Source organism: Glossina fuscipes, unplaced genomic scaffold (assembly GCF_014805625.2).
Source record: "Glossina fuscipes isolate IAEA_lab_2018 unplaced genomic scaffold, Yale_Gfus_2 0, whole genome shotgun sequence".
In the NCBI taxonomy this organism is placed as follows: Eukaryota; Metazoa; Arthropoda; class Insecta; order Diptera; family Glossinidae; genus Glossina; species Glossina fuscipes.
Window position 1 is genome coordinate 8,589,914 of NW_023998414.1, and position 23,772 is coordinate 8,613,685.

The 23,772-nt window shown below is 33.4% G+C and overlaps 1 protein-coding gene across 1 annotated transcript in view; it reads right to left on the reverse strand.

The window, feature by feature from the left end:
- The window catches only part of LOC119633831, a 296,277-nt gene that overhangs the window by 222,748 nt on the left and 49,757 nt on the right, over positions 1–23,772 (reverse strand). The window contains exon 2 of the mRNA XM_038027644.1: positions 16,350–16,400. Coding sequence (XP_037883572.1) covers positions 16,350–16,400 — 51 coding nt within the window. The remainder of the gene's footprint in view (positions 1–16,349; positions 16,401–23,772) is intronic.

Genomic DNA, 23,772 nt, shown 5'->3' on the forward strand with positions numbered 1-23,772 from the left:
TTTTTTTTTTTTTTTTTTTTTTTTTTTTAGTATTATGTGACCGTTAAAACATGTCTCAATATGTTCACAATGAAATTGAAAACTCAATCAATGTATGTATGTAATGGTCGCAACAATCAATAATGGACCGACTGATATATATTGCACATAAATGATGTATTTTGAGCTTCACAACCGATCATTATATCTCACAAAGCTATACAATTCAGTCAGGTGTGTTTTTTTTCATCATTGTCGTATGCATGTGTGCGATTGCGAGTGTACGTGGTGGCAATTGCATAATAATTTCAAAAATATTGATTGCAAAATATGTGCTCGCTCTATCCTTTTACTTCTTCTTCTTCTTCTTCTTTTTCTTTTTCCTTTTTTTTTTTTTTTTTTTTTTGTACCAAATAAATAATGGTTTCGTCCGTACTTGCTCTCTAGCTCTCTTTGTCTCGCTAATGAAGATGTGACCACATAAATTATTCTGTTGGTGACATAAACAAAAAGGTATCAAAACATCTCATGATTGTACAATTTTCAGTCAGTAATTCACTCGTTCGTCTCTCCGTCCATTTGTGACGCGCACTATTTAGATGATAAAAATAAGAGATGGGTAGAGATACATGCTGGATAATTTTATGCCTTCTTTTTGGTAATTAATTATTGTAGAAGACACTACCAAAGTACTCAGAAACCCTTTCAAGCCGCATGAGCCATTTTCATAATCCGTCTGGTTATCTTCTTACTGCTACTCTCACCTGTCTGTCCGCATTTTATAGAAATTTGTTCGAACACTCACACATAGCTAAAAGTGGGAGCGAGCGGGCGGACTGCTTGAAAACATGATCACTGCTATCGTTAGAAAGGTTTTTGTCATTATCGACAGAACAAACGTATGCTCACACGCTTCCTCGATGATGGATCATTAGCCAACTCATGGGTTTACGAGATTACCACTCAGACGTAACGTTTCACACGTACGAACATAAGGCGGTAAGGAAGTAGTGTATATTAATTTTTTTTGTCCCACGCCAACAGTTCACGCTATGCACTCTAGGATTGACTTGGAATTTGTCGGTAGTCGGTAAATACCTAAAAATTGCAATAAACATCGGCAATTTAGTACACACCTATATATATATAGCTTAGGTTCAAAAATAACCTTTTTCGAGAGAGAAAAGCATATTCTCTCTATATATGTAGGCGTGTGTACGTAGAATAAGTAAGAGATGTTAACCTCTTCAGAGATGTAATAAAATTTTAAAAGTTTTTCATTGCATTGAATTTCCAAAGCATGGTAAGAATTGAATAAAGCGAAAGCGCGTATTAAGTAAATATTTAATGAGAATTCAGGGAAATTTTATGGAAAAAATGGATGATGCTTGTATTAATTATCATTAAATAAGTAAACAAATTAAGGTGTAGGAGGAGGTGAACACAATTGCACACACTTTCATAGTCATATGTGATCGTCTTCTGGTTGAAAGGAAAGCGTGGATCGTAATATTTGTAATTAAAATATTATTGTTATGCTATGATGTAAGCGATAATTAAATTATTTTTGGAATTCGCAATTATGTTAATGTTTCGATTGCTACGCAAACATGCAGATGAAAGCCGCTTTAAAACGTTGCTTGCTTTATTTGGCGGAAAATTGATAATCTACACTACATGCTTGGTTACATTTATCCCGAGCACAAAGTTCAAATTTCATTTTTTATATTCAAGTTCTAGTTTTAATGCTAACACTACGAGCAAGAAGATGTACGTTCGTGTACAATTTGAACATGATGCCATCACATCGGATATCCAATCTATGTATATCTCGAACTCGCAATCCAAATGGTAATACAAACGTAGAACTATAGTTAAGAGGTAAGAGGTAAATGCAACGAAAAACTCTCACGTTTACATAAATAACCATTTTGTGCTTTCATCGTGAAAGTATGGGTTCCTTTTAGAGAGCCGAGTTATTTGATCTGTGCACATAAAACACTTAACACGTTACGTTTCGCGGTAATCTAGTAAACGAAACATTTGTCTCAAATATTTTTTTTTAAAAATGGCAAACAATCCAACGATTCATTTGCATAGGACTGAGTCTCTTATGATTGCGGTGGCAGGTTGACAACGCAGTGCATTTACTTATGTCAATTTAGCAGCACATGAAAATAAAATAATTTTCATCAAAATCATTTAAACAAACAAAAGTAGTGTTGGCAGCAGCACAGAGAAACTAGAAATTTATTAATTTTTTCATACACAAGCATCTTAACATTTGATTACACAAGACATTGCAATCAATGCATTGGGTGGAGGAAAACATGAAATATCTTTTATCTCAAAACTGCCTTATTTAAGCAGTCAGCAGAAGCTCGATTAGATCCACTAGGAAGGCAACTAATTAGAATCGACGGAGGACAACAGTTGCTAAGATGTTAAAATTGGAGAAAGATATTATTAGATTTTGACATAGTCGAGTCAAGACGGCTTCATATCTTATTTCTATCAATATCTGAGAAGAAAGAAAGCTCTAACTCAAAGCTAGATATGATATTTTTATTGTTTCACACCCGTGCCATCTGTCAGTTATGCCCAAGCAAACTTCAAATGCTTGCCATATGGATATAAATCGAAAATGAAAAACGATCTTTATATTCGCTTACTATGTATCAACTTTTAATTGAGTAAAAATAATTGCGTAGACCGTTTCTATAGAGAAATAAAATGATATACTTGGGCCATCAAAGGGAAACCACACGTACGAATATTTTGGCAAAAGGGGACGTGCAGGAGACTTTCGGAACAATAAAGTCGGTCGCCTGAGAATCTTTTCGTTGTGAAAGAAAGTCTATACAACTCCGTCGTCCTTAAAATATCGTATAGCAAGCAATAGCTTTGCGTATTTGTAATCACTTTGTTCTGCATGATACTAGCTTATGGTAAAAATGAAGAGGCGTTTCTCGGTTGTGACAAAGCTCGTTTTATGCTGGCTCTACTTACACTTTAACCCCTATGCCCTATGCACTGCTTTGTTGACTACATATCTCGATATTTTATTTCTTACATTGATTCGTGCCTCGACATTATATTATTTGAAATTTATAATTAGTTATCATCATATATCATATATACATATCTATCTATCTTATTTTTAAATAGAAGATAGAATAAAGTGCGCAAAAAGTTCTGCTATAAATACTAAAGTTTTTTTTTAATGCTTATGCAATTTATTTATATTCATAGCGTTTAACTTTAATTTTTGTTATATATTTGAATATCATTTAATTAATTTTTTTGTTTTTAATGCAAATTTATAATAACGTTTGTATATCTCTATACATTCTATTATATATATATATATATATATATATGTAAAGTAAAATTTAAAATACAATTTTTATCTACATACACATATATTTACAATGCATTTTGCCATCATAGATGTTCACAAAAAAGGTGAAAAGAAAGGAAGGCTTCATTATAATTTATTTAAACGCTCACAAATAAAAATGGCAGAATAATTTAGTCGCTTAATTGATACGATACGTAAAGGAAAAATTGAAGAAAAACAACAAAAAAGTCGCGAAAACTACCGTTGGAAAGTTCGAATTGTATAGAAAAAAACAAAAAAAAAAAAAAAAGAAGAGAGAAACCAGCAGTCGTGTAAATTTCAAGTGAAGTTGAATGCGGCCTGGCTGCCTCCGTCATGAAACATTCTTTAATAATCTGTCTGGAATATGCTGAGATATGAATTACAGATCTAATAGGGTAGATACATATAGTATACATATACATATATTCTTTTTTGATCCCGTCCGAGCAATCTCCCGCTTGTCTATTCTTCTAGGGACCTACGATTTCACTATTTATATATGCTACCCCCATGTTCGTCTTTCTAATTAATAATCTATCTATGTATAAATCCATGCGCTCACCATCGCCATTTCGCTAGTCCGGACGAAAACCTATAAGTTTGTTCATGCTTGAGCCAGCTTTGCAGCCATTTCTACATTTAATTATTTATCTGGTCGGTAATTCTTCGTGTAATTGGTTTGAGCATATATCTATTTTATCATTCCCTGGCACACTCTCTCTGCGAAATCATGTGCCCGCTTATCAACTCATCCGCTTCTCGGTTGAACTCTATCCGGACCACGGTGCGTCTTTGAATCTTGCTTGAATTATGAGCTTACATTTTTTAATATTTTCATACTTCTCTCTCTCTCTCTCTCTCTCTCTCTCTCTCTCTCTCTCTCTCTCTCATATATATATGCAACAAATTTACGCTATGAACAAAACTGATTACATTCTAATTATTTCAATGATCCTCATAAGTGATTGAGAGTCACATCGCGGTATGATTCGTTTTAAAATCATACGGCACGAATAGAGTTAAGTCTGTCGCTGCCTGTCTACTACAAAATGTAGGGCCATCAATAATTTGCTAATCAATCGGCATTTCACCTCTCCATCTGCTATTGGTGCATGCATTAATTTGTCATATGTCCAGTGCGAGCTATAAACTTTTTATTCAGTCGACTATGCTACAATCTACTCATTTATTCTCTGTCCGGCTAGCCCTTTATTTAATTATACGACCATGTCACAGTTCACTTGTGTAAATTGATCAAATTTGTTCCGCTTTGCCTTACTATGAATTTTGTGCATTCTTTCATGTGTTTGGCGCATTTTTAAATTCGTTTGTAAAATTGTAGGCGTTTTCTTCTTGCTTGCAAACGGGAGAATGTCTAACACAGATACTGCACACATGACCGGACGGACAGACGGATACGGTTATGTGCATTTTGAATTTGAAACTGGCCAAGTAGTTGCAAACTTTATGGGATTTCTGAAGCTTGCTTCAGCCCCTTGTAAAATTATTGTAAAAATAAATACAATTCTGATACAATATAATATAGGATAGTCGTGGTCATTTCTTTCCATTGTTACATAAGTACTAGTACAGCATCGCCTATAGAATATATGTTCAAATTTTTCTGGATTTATTTGATGTAGTTTATGACTAAGCAGCAAAATAAAAAACAAGTTTTCTATTTCTTGCTAAGAACAGAGGTGTTTTCACGTTTCATGTGGTGCTGTGGGTGGGTGTGTTCTTCGACTGATTTGGCTCAATTTCAATATCAATTTGCTTGCAAAAATTTCCAGTATATCTGTCAAAAATTTAAATCGATAACTCCCTTTTTCGCGATCAGGGGAATAATTAAAATTACTTGACATTACTTAGACGGACAGTGGGACGTCTATTAAGAATATATATATATATACACTTTATGGGATCTCTGATGGGTATAACAAGCTTTAGTAATAGAAATAACTTATTGCGATTACGTATAGACAGACGTTTGTCTTATTAAGCGATTTTAACAAAGCTATATACTGTGAAATATCCAATTTATATCCTTAGGGAACTACAACTATTTCACTGGTCTTCTCATATATATATATATCTGTCTCTGTATATTATATAATATTTTTGATTTTCAAATTTTATAACATTTCAAATATTCTCTGCAGCTTTCTGTGTGTTTGTTTCTTTGTTTCTTTGTTTGTGTGTGTGTGTGTGTGTGTGTGTGTGTAAAGAGTTAGAGCTCAGTATCTGTGTTTGTATGCGTATCATCTGAAGCTACCTATCCGACCATCTAACCGAATGATTTTATAATTTGTTCGAGCGTTTCGCAATGTATATCGTATTGTAAACAAGCATTTAATATGTTGTAAAAATAACACATTTCTGTTTTTTGAACATACACTAAACAAGAAAAACATATACTTTCGCATATAAATAATAAATAAGATAAATAAGTAAATAGACAAACAAACAAACAAACAAGCAACATACACATACAGAAAGGTAGAAAGAGAGAGAGAGAGAGAGAGTGAGAGACGAGCTAGTATTCGAGCAAACAAGTAATATTTTCTTGTTTCTGTTGCATCAGTTTAATAAATATATCTGACAGAAAAAGAATAAAACCGTATAGTAAATTTTCAAATATATATATTTATATATATATATATATGACATATAAATATATATCTGTGTATTTGTGCATTTTTGGGAGAATGATATAACATTTGCAAAGGAAAACAACAAATGTATTATGCGCACATATATACATATTAATATATGCACATACATATATACACATACACACACATATATATATATATACATGCTTTCGTACACATAAATTATGTTTGCCTCGAGCATCATGTAGATTATTAAGAAAACAAAATGTTAACATAAATATCTTTTTTGAACATCACATTTAGTTAGATGAACGTATGAGTAACATATTATAAGAGCTTCTCTTGTTTTTTTTTTTTTTTGTCTGCAATGCAAACATTTTATTTGCACACATATTCCTAATATATATATATATATATATATATATATTTTACAATTGTGTACGAAACACTAGAGCATTGCACAGGATTATATTGTACATCCGACATTATTTGCATGCTCGATCAATTCTATGTCGTCTGTTCTTCCGAGCATTGATGAAATCCTGATAGACCGTTAACAGGAAATTTGAGAAGCGAAAGACTTCAATAATGTTAAATATTACCTATCGGTTAACTATTATTTCACAGTAGATTAAATAGCAGGTAATTAAGTTATTAGCAAGCAAAGTATGAGATCAAGATGAAGAAGCGAAAGGTCGTTCGTCTTCTTTTTTGTTTTCTTGTTTTTTTTCTTTTTTTTTCTCTATGTATTAAACAAGATGTTTTCCATCTTCTATTCATAGTAATCTTTATGTGTAAGTAGCTGAGCTTATTGAGGTTAAATGCAAATTAACCGAAATTCAAAGTGAATTCGATTTATGTACTTTTTTATATATATGTATATTTAATGAATGCATTGAGAATGTTTTGAATCTTTTTTGTTAATTTTTTTTTTTTTTTTTTTTTTTTTTTGCCAACCGATTGCCAAGAGTATCAAAGTATTCGGTTTAAACTTGATGCAAATGCGTTAACTTTATGTTACATTTTTCGTTTATGCACACTTTACTTTCCCTTCGCTTAATCTCTCTCTCTCTCTCTCTCTCTCTCTCTATCCCTCTCGGTTGTTTTTTCTTCCTTTTCAACTCTTATATCGCGCGAATACAATTTCCTGATAATAATCCACATTTGTCTTTGTGATTGCATTCAGTACTTACTTGCAATAGCAATTCTGAGAAAATATTGCCATATTAAACTGCAGATGATTACAGTACAGTAAAATGGAACGAAAAACGAAATTGCAAAACTAAACAAGTTAATAAATATACATAATATAAATAAATAAAAAATAAAAAAAAATAAAACGAAATAAAAAATGAAAATTAAACTAACAAAATCGAAAAAACAATAACAAAGAGAGAGAATAGAATATGCCAGGAGAGACTGATAAATGAATAGATAAAGGAATGTTTAAAACAATGCAATAATTTGATTAACGTTAAACGAAATGAAGAAGAGCTAAAGCAATATCTCTTACGTTCCTGAATTGAAATTAGAAATTGTTTACACATCTCACAAATAATTATTATAATAATGCCAGACGTTCAGGCAATTTCGAAATGTCTTGCGAAATGAAAACAAAATACTGACAAAATGGTTTCACTTTATCTGTGCAATACGTTTCTTACAAACAAATGTTTTGTTTGTAGTGTGCACATAATCATTCGCAAAAAAAGAAAAAAAAAAAAAAACAGAGCAGAGAGCGGGGATGCAGAATTAAAATAATTTTTTAAATACATTTGCACCGAACTAAAAAAATGTCGTTTGATTGCATCGAACTACACCAGAGCCCATCTACCTTTGCTCAGTTACACTGGGCTTGAATAAAAATCCTTTGCCGCCCTATAATACATTGGCAATATTTGGTTGTAAATTCCCAGTGGCTCTTTTGTGTGTAAATGCAAGACGGCAGACATCTTCTTTGAATCCGCCAAGGAATTCTTTATAAGAGAGTGTCCTTTGTCAAGATTCCAATCAATAAAATTGATTTTGAACGTTGCCGATACAAGTTGGAATAAGCTCTAAGAGTTGCGCGCAATCATTTTAGCATCCAGGGAGCAAAGGCTATTAAAACCTTATAGGATAAATGAATCTTAGAATGCAAATTAACTTTCATATCTAATGATATTATTTTCAAATAACAAGAAATTATTGTTTATACCTTTTGTGATTGATTGGAAAAAAACCAAAAAAAAAAAAAAAAATTGATTTAGTTAAGAAGTTTCTAAATGATTTGGAGGATAACGAGTACAGCAAAGCGTTTATCATTGACTTAAGTAAGAAGTAAATTAACAAAATCAATGGGATCGTAACTGGATGTTGAGGTAACAATCCAAATCATTATTCCTTGTTAATGGCAGTCGCGTAGACGGTTAGATAAGAGTTGCCAAGAGTATCAACTCGGTGCACGTGAGTTCAAGTCTCAGTATGTTTTGATTTTCAATATCATCCTGCGTGCAAGATCTTCCAATATCTTTGCCAAACTTGAAGTCGCTTCAAGCATCATTTTTACGGCCAAGCGAGTGTTTGTAACAGACATTACCGCCGACGGACAGACGATTAAGAATATACACAGTTTGTGGCCTTTCTGCTGCTTGCTTCTTTGCTCTCTGGCACAACCATAGTATACCATAGTATATGGAGAGTATGAAAATGATAATTGAAAATAACGCACATCATTATTAAGTTATAATAACCAGAATTGTGCATAAAATCCAATGGATTTCAACGCGCACGCAACCAATATTGCGAGCAAAAATGCATGAACGTACATATGTGCAATTAAAGTAATTGCACAGAGATTGATAATAAACAGGGGACAGTTGTCTTCATCGCATTGAAAGTGTAAAACAAAGGACCGAAATTGTTGTAATTTTCATTTAAAAGCACGCATAAAATACCAAAAACGATATTAGATTTGTCAAGGGCGGAAGAGGTGTTGAGCGAGAGTGAGACAGTCGCAAAGAAGCGTAATGCCTACGTACGTGCCTTCGAAGAAGTATAAATAAAATACGTATTCTAATGATGCTCTTCTTAATAAGGGCCTCCTTAATGCTTAATAATACCCTTCGCAATGGAAGGGTTAATAGTAGCAAACTATTTTTATATGATGGCAAAAAAAAAACTACCGGATCTCATTCCAAATTCCTCAACGCAAAATTGCGCTGGAAGTGCTTCTGACCTGATTCTATTGCATCAACATAAACGCTATAGAGAGGCGGACCACCTAAGAGAGAGAGAGAGAGAGAGTTAGTCTTATTATTAGGATTCTCAATCAATACGAATATGGAATGCGAGAAATGTACATGTGATAACACCACAAAAGACGTGTTAAAGAAAGTAAGGAAAAATAATTGTTTCCATTACATAACATTTCTTATGCTTTATTGCTTGCTGCACATATGTATGTAGCTTTTCTTTTGATTTAAAAATTTTTTAAATTTTTGCTAACTTTTGCAAAATAGATCGAAAAAAATGCATTCCATGTAAATTCCATGTTTTGCTCAAGCGCTTCAAGCACGAAACGATTAATGCCTATGGGAAATGAGTCCGGCCGAGGAAGTTACGGCCTAATCTCTTATCTGCTGATTTTCAACTTCTCTAGTGTAGTAACAGCTTTCGTCTGGCAGTGTTCATGTTCTTTTGCAATCATATTATGCGAAGCTAAAATGTGTTTGCATATTATCATTCTGGACATGAGTCCGCGATCGATTTAAACGCTTTCAAAGCGTTTGGACTATCGCGGTAAACAATATTTCGCAAGAAGTGCTCTTTTTTATTCACGTTTGCATCCATTGCAATGTTTACCGCAGAGCCTTTACGCGGGAATAGTTGCCAATGTTTACTAATTTTTAATATTCTTCAAAAAATAATTTCCTTTTTATACTTAAAAATGTGTTTTATAACCGCTTTAAATATTATTCTTCCATTACTTCCCTTCTTTCTTGCATGAAACAAAATGCAAAGGAAACTTCTTTTTTTAAAGCTATTAAAATGACTTTTCTCTCTCTTCCTCTCTCTCTCTCTCTCTCTCTCTCTCTGTGTCTCTTTCTCCCTCTCTCTTTCTGTCTCTCTCTTTCTTTCTTCTTAGAGAAATTTCAATTTTGTAGGGAACAATTTGAAAGGTAACGCTATCAACGTACGCAAAAGCTTTGAGATCGCGATCATGATCATGACGGCGATATCTCATCATTTGTAACGATGCATTGGATGACGTATGTATTACAAAGTGCAATACGGCGACACACGACGGAAAGAAGAAATAAAATAGTAGTTGCCTTAGACTATTTGGGGCATTTTTACCGCGTAAGCATCTACTAAGTCAATTGGCAAACCGCACAGAGATTCAAAAAAAAAAAAAAAAAAAGAAAGAAATGGAGAAATAATATCTGAGCTCGTCTTCATGTGTCCATTCTTAAATCATATATCCGAAATGTTCGTCGTATGGCTAAGCTTTATATTTCATTAAACAAAAAAAAAAAAAAAACAAAAAAAAATCGTCTTAGAAATTAAGGGGTAGCTATGTTTACTGTTAACCTTAAACGTGCCCAGCATTGCCAACCAGTTTTAAGTACCAATCATTATGTTGAACTGAAAATGTGATGTCAAATTAATTTGATTTTGATATAAAATGTTTAAGGCAAATGCTAAGATGCTGCTTAATGCCATATATATATATATGTACGTATAAAATAACATATATATGGTTGATGGATAGTTTTGGCTAAGAGGATATTTACGTAAGATTACAAATTACGCCTATTAAACATAATCGCAATTATGCATTGATTGCAATCACTGGCAAATTTTGTGTGGTCGTACGTAAGGGAACTGAATGCATGGCAAAGAAAATGAAAAACGAATAAAATAATAGACGAACAGATTTACAGTACGTGTCCATGTATATATATATATGTATATGCATATATATATATGTAGGTATGCGTGTGCTTGAATTGGCACACAATCCTTTTGCTAAAATTTAATAATTTATTACTAACTAAATAAATTATTTAAATTACAAGGCATTTCTGTAATTATTTCTTGTTTTTGAGGGTAATTAACAAATGTCAATTTCAAGCTCATAGCTTTTCTTTCTTATAAGAATAATAATAAGAATAATAATAACGATAGCAATAACACTAACAATAACAGCAACAACAAGGTCATATGCTTTATACTGAATGTGTTAACAAAGATAACATGTTGTAATAATAGTAAAATGTAATAATAATAAATTAATAAATAATAATGTTTGGTTAATTGGTAATACCACAACAGCACAACATTATATACAGTACAGAGCACAAGAGCACAGAGATACAACGATGAAACGACACGATTGCAAATGTAGTAGCAAAAGGAAAAGCAATAGCAAAAGCTTAAGCTTTAGCATTAGGAATAGCAAGATGAATTACAGTCTTAACGCAATAATACATATTCAATAGACGTTAAAATTTCATAATTTCAAAATTACAATTACAACAAGAAAATGTAGACAAAATTTTATATTTGCAGACATATTTGATCATGAAACATATTGATAACATTATTCACTTGTTGCACATATGAAAATAAGAGCAAAAATTCAATTCAATTACGTGCAAGCAAATATATACACATGCATACATACATACATACATACATACATACATACATACATAAGGTATACAATGATAATGTACGAATAAAAAAAAATTTTTTCGAACGTTTACAACGTTTGCAATACCGCAAACAGACTAATTAACACTTGTGGTTTTCGCAAAACTTCAATAAATAAAATTGCAATGCACATGTGAACCGCCGGCCATAAGACAAGCAATTTATAGCTTAATATAAAGTTATTATCTCCGTGAAGTCAGAGCAAAGAATGAACATAACCGGCCGGTCTTGATATGTCACTGTATGTCTTTATGTTTAAATTCTTTACTTACTCGCCGCGCGACTATTGCAAAACAATTAACAATTTTTGTTTGAAATTCAAATTCAACGGCAGGATTTCAAAAATGAATTCGAAAGATCACTTCTTATGAAATAAGAAATCAGACTTCACTTAATGAATGAATCTGAAGATGTATAGATTTTCAAACGAATGCGATTCCAAACGCCAAAGAAGAAAATGTTGTACGTATGTTGTGTATATGATATTTGAATTTGAATGCGCACTTTGGCAATCGTTAATGGGACGATGAATGATAGTGAATCGCTTCGTTGCAGTTATCACTTGTTCGCACTGATATGAAAGGCATTTGCTGATCAGAGCTTTTGTTTTCATATGGAAAGGCACCGAAAATGGCTCGATGACAGCTTTGCGTCTCACAATACTCAAATTGCTTGAGAGCTAGCTTAGCGATGAACAATATTTTTTTATCTTTATTTTCTATTCAAAAATTTCGGTTTCATATTTATATGCCTACCTATGTATTTGTATGTAGGCGAATAGGATGGTTACGGAATGCAATGAATTGCGTTTTTGATAGAAAAATATCGCAGAACTCATGAAGAGTAGTAAAATGCTCTACTATTATGAGACGCTTTTCGGATCCAAATACATTTTCAAGTTTGATTCTATCGTTTGAAACGATATTTGCGTGACGTAAACGTACATCTGAATGTTAAACGACCAGCTTAAAGCATTAAGTCCTTAACTATCTTGTTCTTGTATTCGTCGTTCTTTGCTTACATGCTGGCTGCTAATATTTGCGTATAAAAAAAAAAAGAAGCATTCTCGTATTGGACAGTGGAAATTTCATTTTAAAAGTAAAAATTTAATGCAACCACTTTGCTGAACTTTTTCGAGCGTATCTCTAAAGACATGCCAAAAGTACTCACATAGTGATGTCAAGAAGATTTTAAGAAGATGTTAGGAAAGTAAAAAAAGAAGGTACTTGCTTGAATGAGGTTATGCGGTAAACGGTGTCTTACTTCATTTTAATCAAACCAGTGTATACAAGAATATTTGTTTTAGACGATCTAAGGTGAAGTAGAAGACTAAATTGTATTAGGTTTATTTGGCTTAATCTCATTCTCTTGTTGGTGAGCACAAAAAATGTACAATACATACGTGCATGGATAGACAAAATGCCAGAGAGTAATTATTTAAAAGTAAGCTGTGGAAAGGTTAAAGAAGAAGCTCCATCAACGCTCCATTTACGCATTTATGCAATGGCATACGCATCTATAATCAACTAGTGCCAGCTGGATGGTAAGCAAAGCAGAAAATATCAAAAGGAAATTTTGAAATGATTAATGCTTACAGTTAGTGGTAAATGCGGTTGCATGTATAGTACGATTGTAAACATCCATATAAACGTATGTACTTATATACTTGCCCGTACATATTGATAAATGCTTATTACAGAGAGAGTTGCAAGAATAATATGTTACAATGGTAAGTGTTTAAATTAATCATCTAAACACACACATACATTGCAAAGTATTATTTGGCTTAGATGCTAACGCAATTTATTGAAAAGAATCCAAGTATGTACGTTTGCATTTATTTTGAAATGAAAACTTAAATAAAACTCTTAAAGTTTTCCTCCAAAGAAAAAAAAAATAAATACATATATATATATATATATATATTTACAAAGTTCATTTAATCTATGTTTTTGGTTAATGTTTTAATTATGATAAAAGAAATATTTAATGTAAATATTTTATAGCTAAAAATCTGGTATGGCACTGCTAACGAAAAGAAAGAGAAGAGAGCGAGCTAGCATTTGGATATATATGAAAGGAATTAAATTTATATTAGGCTACCTTCCAATAGTAGATAATCCGACATATCATTTGAGTCCTTTAAGGGAAACGGAACATGAAATTTGAAAACGAAACTTTTCAGAGTTGATACTGTACTGTGGACGCATGTATCGAGAAACATTTGGCCAGTTTCAATAACGACTTGCCTGTAATCACCTCAACTGTTTCTCCTAAATTTAAAGTCGATGTCTTCACTTTTGTCACCGAAGAATATTTAACACAAAGATACACACACACACACACACACACACACATTCACCTCTCCATACAGACGGACAAATGGACAGCCATATATAACTATATCGATCAAGTGCCTATATGCTTAATAGAATTTTTTCGGACTTACAAAGTCTTTGCCGGAACGAATATGCTCTGCATCCTGCGGTGATGGAAAATAAATGCATAGTAAGTACAGATCCTATGGAGATTACCACAATTTAGACCAAGTGCTTCTCGAATGCCATTAATTTTTGGAAATAATTTTATATTATGTATACTATAGTACTGTGTCAGCGGTAGCCAATTCGCACTTAAGATAACATGAACAGCTTTGTTCTCATGTGTCTGAGATCATACGACACAGATCATCCGTTGATTTTCATTCAAAAATAACAACTATTTAAATGTATGATTGTAACAACAATCAGTGATATTCACTGCTGCGCTGGAACATTAAGCGGTGTTCAATAACACGTTTGATTGCCGATAATTTCAGCAAAGACAAGCAAGGAAGCGCTACAACGGTAATGTTATTGTTAGCCAAAGAGTCGCTTGCCAATGAACTGTCATTAACGTTTACGTAATCATATTATATGTAAGCTTTACATAATATCAATGTAACAGATGCGTTGTATGTCAATAATGAAGAAATACGATATTATTGTAAAATCAAAAAATCAGTAACACTGCTGTGTCAACATCATCTTAATTTTCAGTAGCCGTTATTTGCAGATTCCATAAAAGTTCAAGGCTATCGAAGTGAAGTACAGACACGACAATACATTAAAGAGATGAAAACTTATTGCCTGCCGATATAGATAGCAACCAAATTTTTGGGCGGTAAAATAATCTCTTTTTTTGCTGTTAGTATATCATTAAATGGCCATAATAGTGGAGAGTGGTTTGCTGTGTAATTGATAGGTTGTTACGAACACTAAAACTGTAGTATGCGCAGTCAGTGTTCGTACTATGGCGGTTAAAGGCTGTTAGATTAACGAGTAGGCTTTCTTTTTCATTTTACACTCTACGGAATCCGTCGTGAAGCTGCATATGTACGCATATGTACATGTGTAGGCAGCCACTAAAAAGACAAGAGAGTACGACCATCTTCTCTGATCAATTGTATTACAATCATTTTTCGAATCCATTCAAACATATTTGCTCGTTTGTCTGTCTGTTCATCTGCTCATCTCTTCATGAGCCCCCCCCTGTCCATCTATCGATCTGTGCAGTTGCTCTTTGTCGGTCCATGTGTCCATCTGTGCTTATATGCAATTTTCTAGATATTCTATATTCTAGAGAGTCTGCTGCAGCAAAAACTGCAGCCAGAAATTCCACGCAGGGGGTATCCTCTGGTCAACCTGACCCCCGTGGTACCTTCATTATTTTAAAAGTCTAAGGTCCGACGTTGGGTTGCGTGTGGCTACATACCAGTTAGATCCATACCTCTCAGACTGGTGGCCCAAGTGCCAATGTGAAACAAGCTGAAACGCTACAAGGAAATCCGCTCGGTGACTCGGTGACAGTTGTTACACCGGCGCACAGACGTCTTTCAAAGACACTGGTTGCAAATCTGCTCAAGCTTTGCATATAAACGTCCTCAGAGAGGGCTTCGTTAAAAATGTAGTCATTCTCGTCCACTCTAATTCCCATAGCGGCTAAGTCTCTAATGTCGGCGTAGAGTGAACATTCGCAAAGCACCTGCTTCCTATTCTCAGACCGACAACCACAAGAATACGGATAACCCAATAACAGATAAAGATAGTGGGAAAGATATAGAAGGAACCAAAAAAGGATTCCTCATGAGCCAATCAAAATGAATAGAAATCGTAGAGAGTTCAGGTTTGTAGCGAATGCATTCAACGAAGTCATTTTCAACTTGTATTAGGAACTTTGCCTGATTACAACTTATTCCCCAGACTTGGCTCCTTTCGATTACCACACAAACCATGCAGACTAACCGACAAGACACAAAAGATCATAGAGAGTGATGTCGCATATATCGATTGTTAAGTTTTGTAACAAGTATTTTTTAATTTAATTTCTAATTGCTCTTGATAGTAAATTGCGGTATATATGTATATATATATTGTGGTATATAGTAATAGGGTGACCTGTGCATATTCTATTGTAAGTTTCTTTGAACATAAATTCCAATATATATATATATATATATATATATATATATATAAAGTTTTTGCATTCCAATGACAGTCTTTCTTGTGAAGCGGAATTCTTTTTTTTTTTGTTTTTGTTTATATTATTATCTTATATTGTATTTTCTTCTATATATATTCATTCATCTTTAGAGATATAAACATAAAATTTTAATTGAATTAAGGAAAGTTACTTACCAACAGGACTCTCCTCATTCCAAAATGAATCGTCCAGCGTATAGTCAGCTTCTGCAATTATACGAAAATATACAAGGAACGTGTAATTGTTATCTTGCTAATTACAATAACGATGTTCTTCATTAAAGTTATACTTTCTTTTAACCTTTTCCAAGTAAAGGGATACAGAGGCAACTTTACTGCACACAATTGCAATATATTTATGTATGTGTGTATGTTTTTTATATATGTATGTATTATATGTATATATGTATCACAGTGTAGCAGTGAGATGCGCTAGGTGATATAATGCAATTATAAAGGATTTAAATAATTAAAAATATATTTTAATTATCTTTTAATACGATAATTACCTATGGGGAGAATAATTAGGGAGTTTTAAGAAAGCTTTACGACAAAAGTGTTCAAATTAATATTTTAATGTAAAGTAAGTAGCAAGCAGAAGATGCCCTTAGCAGTATTCATTAATTTATACATTATTCGGCTAACGTATTTCAATACGATGTTCTTGATAAACAATGGTAACATTTTTAAGATTACCATAGGAAACACACATCCTTAAGCAACAAATTGAGTCACACTTGAATTCTGGCCGTAGAACGAGTCCGAACGAGTATCATTTCCCTTATCGAACGTGTCAAGCAGAATCTTAAAGAGGAGAATATTTATGTTCTTATCTTTCTTGAACTAACAAAAGCCTGCCATATACTGAACTTTTAAATTAATTTCTCTAGATTTGCATGTAAACTTATGTTTGGTTCCCATCCTGTTCAATCTACTCGGGAATGATTTTTCCGATTCGCTACGTGACGATTATCGACTTTTCACCTAACCAGATGATGTTCTCCCGCTCTTTAACTGCGATTTAAATAATATTCACGCATTCGAAAAACGAAGATTAGCGAATTCCTAGCACGCATCAATTCCTGGACGATGGAAAGTGTTCTCTGTATCAGAACAAGTGAGAGTAAAACTACACTTTTGAACTCGCCTCGGTTTGGTTCGCCCAAGTTAAGTGAGTCTCATATTGACCTGGTGAACTCTATGCCATGTCTGAGGGGGTTATTCATTGTGACTTTACCGTCCACTTGGACGGTGTGTTTCTGCTAAGACATGCCCTACGCTACGATAATTGTGCAATCTGAACCTGCGCTAGCCCGTGCACACTCTTCTTCCATCACCTATCAACTTTTGCATTGAATTCATTCTCTGGCTGCAGGTCTTGTAATCTGGATAAACTTCGACTGACTGGCAACCGCATTACGCGTTTCATCTATAATGTGAGGCTTAGAGACCACATTTCTCTCTTCTCTCATTCATATTTTTTTGAAATTCTCCTTCTAATGTACCCTGGCCTATGTCTTTATAGTTGCGAATTTAAATAAATAACATAACATAAACTTTGAGCACCAACGACGATTCAATAAAATTGACTTTGAAATGAGATTAACTGCACATTCTCCATCATCAGCTTAAGTATCAGATATTTGTCCCTCTGTCTGACATGCTTACACATCCGTTTAACTTTTCCTTCCGCCGTTGGTGCCTTCATCCTTTCATTTGCCTATTGGTCTTAAGATAGAAATCTTTGATTGGATATAACTAATAGCCGCATGGATTTACATTCAAAAATAGCCGTGAGCCGAGTTCGCCAACCATTTTTTTCATCTGAGGCTGACCCATATTCCATAGAATAGGACTCGCGAGTATCAAGTCCGTGGTCGCGGGGTTCGAATCTCAGTGCGGTAGACAATACTTTGTACTGTATGTTAATTACTTAATCTTGTACTTGCAAGCCTACAATTGTAAGCTATTACCTTGCCGTAGCTTGGTTGCTTCTGAACGATGTTCTTCTCTATAAGGTCACACTTTAAGCCTCTAAGGCTGAAGATATATTCTAGCCAGGAAAGAATAAATTAATAAATAAAGAAATGCATAGATCGAAAATTGGCGATTTGTCCACTAAGAAACTCGCATACTTCGGAGGGGACGCGCACGCCCATGTGAATATGTAGCCTTCAATTTGTAACTGTTCTACCTTTGCTGACTGAGCGCATGCTAAAGCTACGGCCTAATTATGGTCAAGTTGCACTGACATATGCATGCGCGAACATCGTCTTGATAATCGCGACTTTTAATGCACATCTTTTTTTTTATTGAAAATCTATCTCTGCGTAGAAAATGTTCGTTAAAATAGTTTTCGCAACCAGCGTAAGCAATAAGAGTCAGCCTAATCCAATTAGGCTAACACTAATTTTTATATGCATTTGTAGATTACGTAATAGTTTGTGTTAATTGTTATAAATAGGGGCAAATATTTTTTTTTTTTTTTTTTTTTTTTTTTTTTTTTTTTTTTTTTTGGAAACAGACAGGATAAGCGTGTCGCAACAACAGACACTTCAATGCGGTTGAATGGTGTTAAACCACAAGTTTTCTCACTTTAGCTATTAAAAGAACAATAAAAAAAAAAGAAAAGGAAAAAACAAAAACAGAAAATTATCATAGATGTATGTACGTTGGTTTCTACACGAGAAAGCATGATAAAGGCGTGATTGGTGAGAGATCCAAGGCCGAGTTATGTGGCATGTCTGAAGCAAAGTAGGAATTAAGTGAAGCATTGGATAGATGGCATTCGAGGAGCATGAAACAGAGACGCATCGAAAATTGTTACCTTGAAAATGAAACTGTGCTTGCAACAGACTAGAAGAGCAATAATAACAATCAAATGAAACTAGACAACAAGAACAACAATAGCGCCTACGTCAGCGCTATTCAGCGAACGCTTACATTTATAAATATATATGTATACGTACATGTTATTTTCTAATGACAACGAAAATTTGCAACTGATGGTTGGCTCAATGTCAATTCTCAATTACCCTGTGCGTGTGTGCGATATGTATATATATATATATATATATATATATATATATATATATATGCATTTATGCGGTTGTAGCACAATCACAGAGATTCCATAATGTGCAATTCAAAAATCTATTTCACGCTCAAACTGTCTTCGTCAGGATTATACAGCCACAGCCATAGCCATAGAAAGTAACAACTCTTCCATTTGCACTACACGCAAACAGACAACCAACTAAGCATATGCAGACAATCGCCACCCACACAAAAAACACTCACACACACTTGCACACACACACACACACACACACACACACACACACCCCCAACCATAAAACTGTGCATATATGAACGAATGAATGCACATTTCATCATAAACAGATGCAGTGTTGGTAAATGTGTTTGATAAATACCCACAGAGAAAACTGCATGGCGTTTAGTATGCAGTTAGTTGGGTAGATGGGTAGATGGATAGATAGGTAGATGTGTTTTATACATTATATTGCCTCCAGTTATATAATAGAATTCATGTGTGTGATCTTATATGTGTATGTTCATATTTGCGTATGTATGCGTATGCTTATATGCGGCACAATTTATTATTTATTAATGTATTGTGCATTTATGATTTTGATGGATTTTCTAAAATGAATTTATAACATTTAATATAGAATAGGCGGTGGTAGCATATACACAAACCTACATACACATATACACAATATGAGCACAAACAAACTTGATCACAAACAGAAACATGCAATGACTATATCACTTCTTAACGCACACATGACCTACGACACACATGCACCAACGTATATGCGTTTGCCTTTAATAAAACCTTCTTCGATATCATCGAAGCTACCGTTGATGTTGTTTTTGTTGTTGTTACTGCTGCTGCTACTGAACTGCTATAGTGCCTTAAAATGTATCTACATAAACTAAATATATATGCAATATACGTTATGTTTGGGTATCTAAATATGTCTTCACATATACATAGCGATAAAGTTTCTTTGCCACTTAAGTAAACTCGGCTACGTTTTTCATAATACATTTTTCTCCTTTTCCAGCGAATTCTGTCATGATTGCTGCTCATGTAGGTTAGCGCAAAAAAAAAAAATACAAAAAAAAAAATAAAAAATAAAAAATAAATATATATATATATACATATATATATATGTATAAGTATAAATATATAATATATGAGTGTACAAAGTATGTATGGAAATGTATTGTGTATAAACGTTTTTCCAAAATCCAATAAATATTGCATTAAAAATTACTTTATAGATTCCTTAGTGCATGCGCGCACGTGTATGTAAGTGTGTGTGTGTGTGTGCGTGTGTGCGTGTATTTATGTGGGTGAGATGTTATTTGCTTTCAATTCAATAAATATTGCCATTCAAAAAAAAGTTCCTATATTTGGAATTCTTCTCAATTTCAATTCTTGTATAAAAAAAAAATTAAAAAAAAAAATAAAAATTGGAAAATGGAAAAAATTCTATGACTTATGTATTTTATTTATTTACCGTCGATCTCTGCAGCAACAAAGCGTTTAATATCGCGGTTTATTCAAAAAAAAAAAAAAAAAAATTTGATTTCGATTTTGTTGAGCCATCTTTTGCACTTTTCGACTATTTTAACGGAGCTCGTATTAACAACCGATTCTATCCACTTGAACGTGATTTAATGGACCTATGCAGGTGCGTTGCATGTGTGTGTATTACCGCTTCTAATAGAGAAGAATTTTTATAATCATTTCATATTTTATTGCAGAAGCACAATGAAAATTGGTCCCTTGATCGCAACATGTTAAGTGAATTAAATTGTTTCAAAGTATTTCAAAAACTATGACCTGTAGATTGAATACAAAAACAAATAGGCGGACGACGCACGGACAGACGGATCGATAAGCTTAAATCGTATCAAAAACTGATTCTGAACCGATCGATATAATAATAATTGGGTCGATCTCAAACTATTCTGAATATTACATGCGTCCACACAAACTTAATATACTCTGTACTACAAGTGGTGCATAAGAATCCTGCAAATATATAGATCTGTGAGACTATTTTCCATAAAGACACAAACACAAATGAAGTTGAAGTAGTAGTAGTAGTAGTAGTGTTCAAATAGTCTTTCTTCTCATTCTCTTCGCTCGACAATTTTATGCTCAAAAGTGCCTGTTTTGGTGTGAAAGACGGGATCGTAGATTTAATATTTCACGTGTTTCGCAATGACGGCGACCGTAGCAAGGGAATTCATAACTCGATAGGCGAATTCAAAAGTTTCATCCTAAACTTTTCATTTCTTCGCAATAGTATTAACAGCATTCGGATCTGTCTCAGCCTCGTTGTCTGGAAAGGGTTGTCGCAGTGAAGCTACGCTTACTTATTTTTTGTTCGGAGATTGTTTTAAATATTTTTTAAAGAGATGTGTTAGTGTGTTGAAGAATTAGAAATCAACGGGTATAGCATTTCATTTGACTAGAACTTCATAGAAGACAGTTGATCTCTTCCGGGGAAAAATTTGTTTTCAAGTAATGAATACGTTTCTTGAGCCTTGTAATAAGCAAAAAAAAAAAAAAAAAAAAAATATAATAATAATAATTTTTCGTTGAAAAACTTATGGTAAAAGGTTATGATTGATTGAGGCCAAGTAATGTTTGGCAATTTTTAGCAACTCATCTGCAAGGTGATCTTAAATGATGAGTGAAACATTTTGTTTTCGTTTTGTTTCTTGCACAGCGCAATCATTGTGGAAACGCGTATTAGCTCAAACTATCATTCAATGATTTTAAAGATGTTCACGACTTTGGATAAATCGAAATTACGTAGTAACGAGGTGGAACAGTTCGATTCGGTGAATGTAATCGTGGCTTGCAATTCGCTGTTCGTGAATAGTCTAATGTGTAAAATTGCTTTCATTTGACTAAAAATAAAGTCATTTGCCTAAATTTATTTAAAAAAAAAAAAAGAAAAAAAATTTAAAACGATTAATTAATAAATTAAATTTTTGCATACGCAATTACAAATCATAAAATATATTAAAAAGATATTTTCTTAAATTTAAAAAACAAAAAAAAAAAAACATGAGCTTTCGGCCACTTGGCCATACAGTTGCGGATCACTATGTTCTAATAAGAACAAAAAAAAAAACTATTCTCTGAATATATGACTCAATAGTTCGTGAGGATCGCACGGTTTTTTTTTCAAAGCGCGTCGAGATATTTTTTTTTTTTTTTTTTTTTTTTTATAATAAATATGTAGAAAAGCAACAACCTGAACTAATTAATCTATAATATTAATACCATAATATAAAAATGAATTGTGCCGTGATTGAAGGAAACACATGGATCTGCTCTTCGGCTTACGTTCCATCTACGAATTCGAGTAATCAGAGGTTTTCTTAATTAAGTCTCGAGTATTTAAAAATGTTTTATCTTATAAAACGCAAAAAGCGCGTGATTAGAGAATAGAGAGCCTTAGGATCACACATTACGGGAGTGAAAAAATTCACTTTTGCTGATAAGAAGGTGTGATATAATGTGAATAGTGGAGAACTATTGATGAGAAAAACTAACATTGCGGTATGGGATCAAACGCAATATTGTTGTGAATAAATGAACAACTTATGCCGCTAAACTAAAATTCCATTAATTTAACTTTGTAAACTTAAACACCTGAGTGATTACGAGCGTAGGGTAGGGTAGCAGTGAACGTAGAAGTTTTTAGGGTAATCTTGAATGCAGATGCCATTGGTGTAAATTTTGTTTGCAAGGCGACAAAATCTACTTTGTATTTTCCTATAATGCGAAATGGCTGAAGAATAAGTTTTGCGAAATTTGCACCAGATCCGTTCACATCTTGGACATTATCTAATATAAAGGCTTTCATGGAAAGTATGCTTCTTTTTAGATGGATGGAACAACGTATCATTTTTACGTATTATCATAACAAAGTAAAGCAACAATTTAGTGTTGAGCGAAGTTATCAGTTATCGATCGTGACCCAGTATAAGTATAATGTTTCTACCGGGTATCGTGAAGTGGAGATAACTTTAATCTTGGAACTTTGAATCTTTTTATAATCATTTGACCTGCTTTACTACAACTGAAGTTCATCTTCATTGCTTGGCTTTAGCGATCTGCGAATTGTGTTTTATCCACTAGTCCTTGTAGTTCTTCCTCCGATGCATAGACATATGCATATGGGACTATGCCCAACGTTATTTCCGTGAGTTTTTCCACGACCAAAAAATAACTCTTTCGCCGAACGTAGTTTCCGAACGTAATGTTATACTTACTGATATTTACTAATAGTTTTAAGTGCCTCGCAGACATTTTAAAAATTGATTAAAATGCAAAAGTTGAAAATCACGAAAACTCTTTGAGAAACGTTTACATTGAATAAGCGTGTGTGTGCGTGTGTATGCTATATATCGTAATGAGCAAACTTCACCGTGCGGTATAAAAGCCTTAGAACTTTTAAGGTAACCAACACGAAAGCAGCTGACATAATTCATGTCAACGTGAAACTTAATGATTGTATTGCAT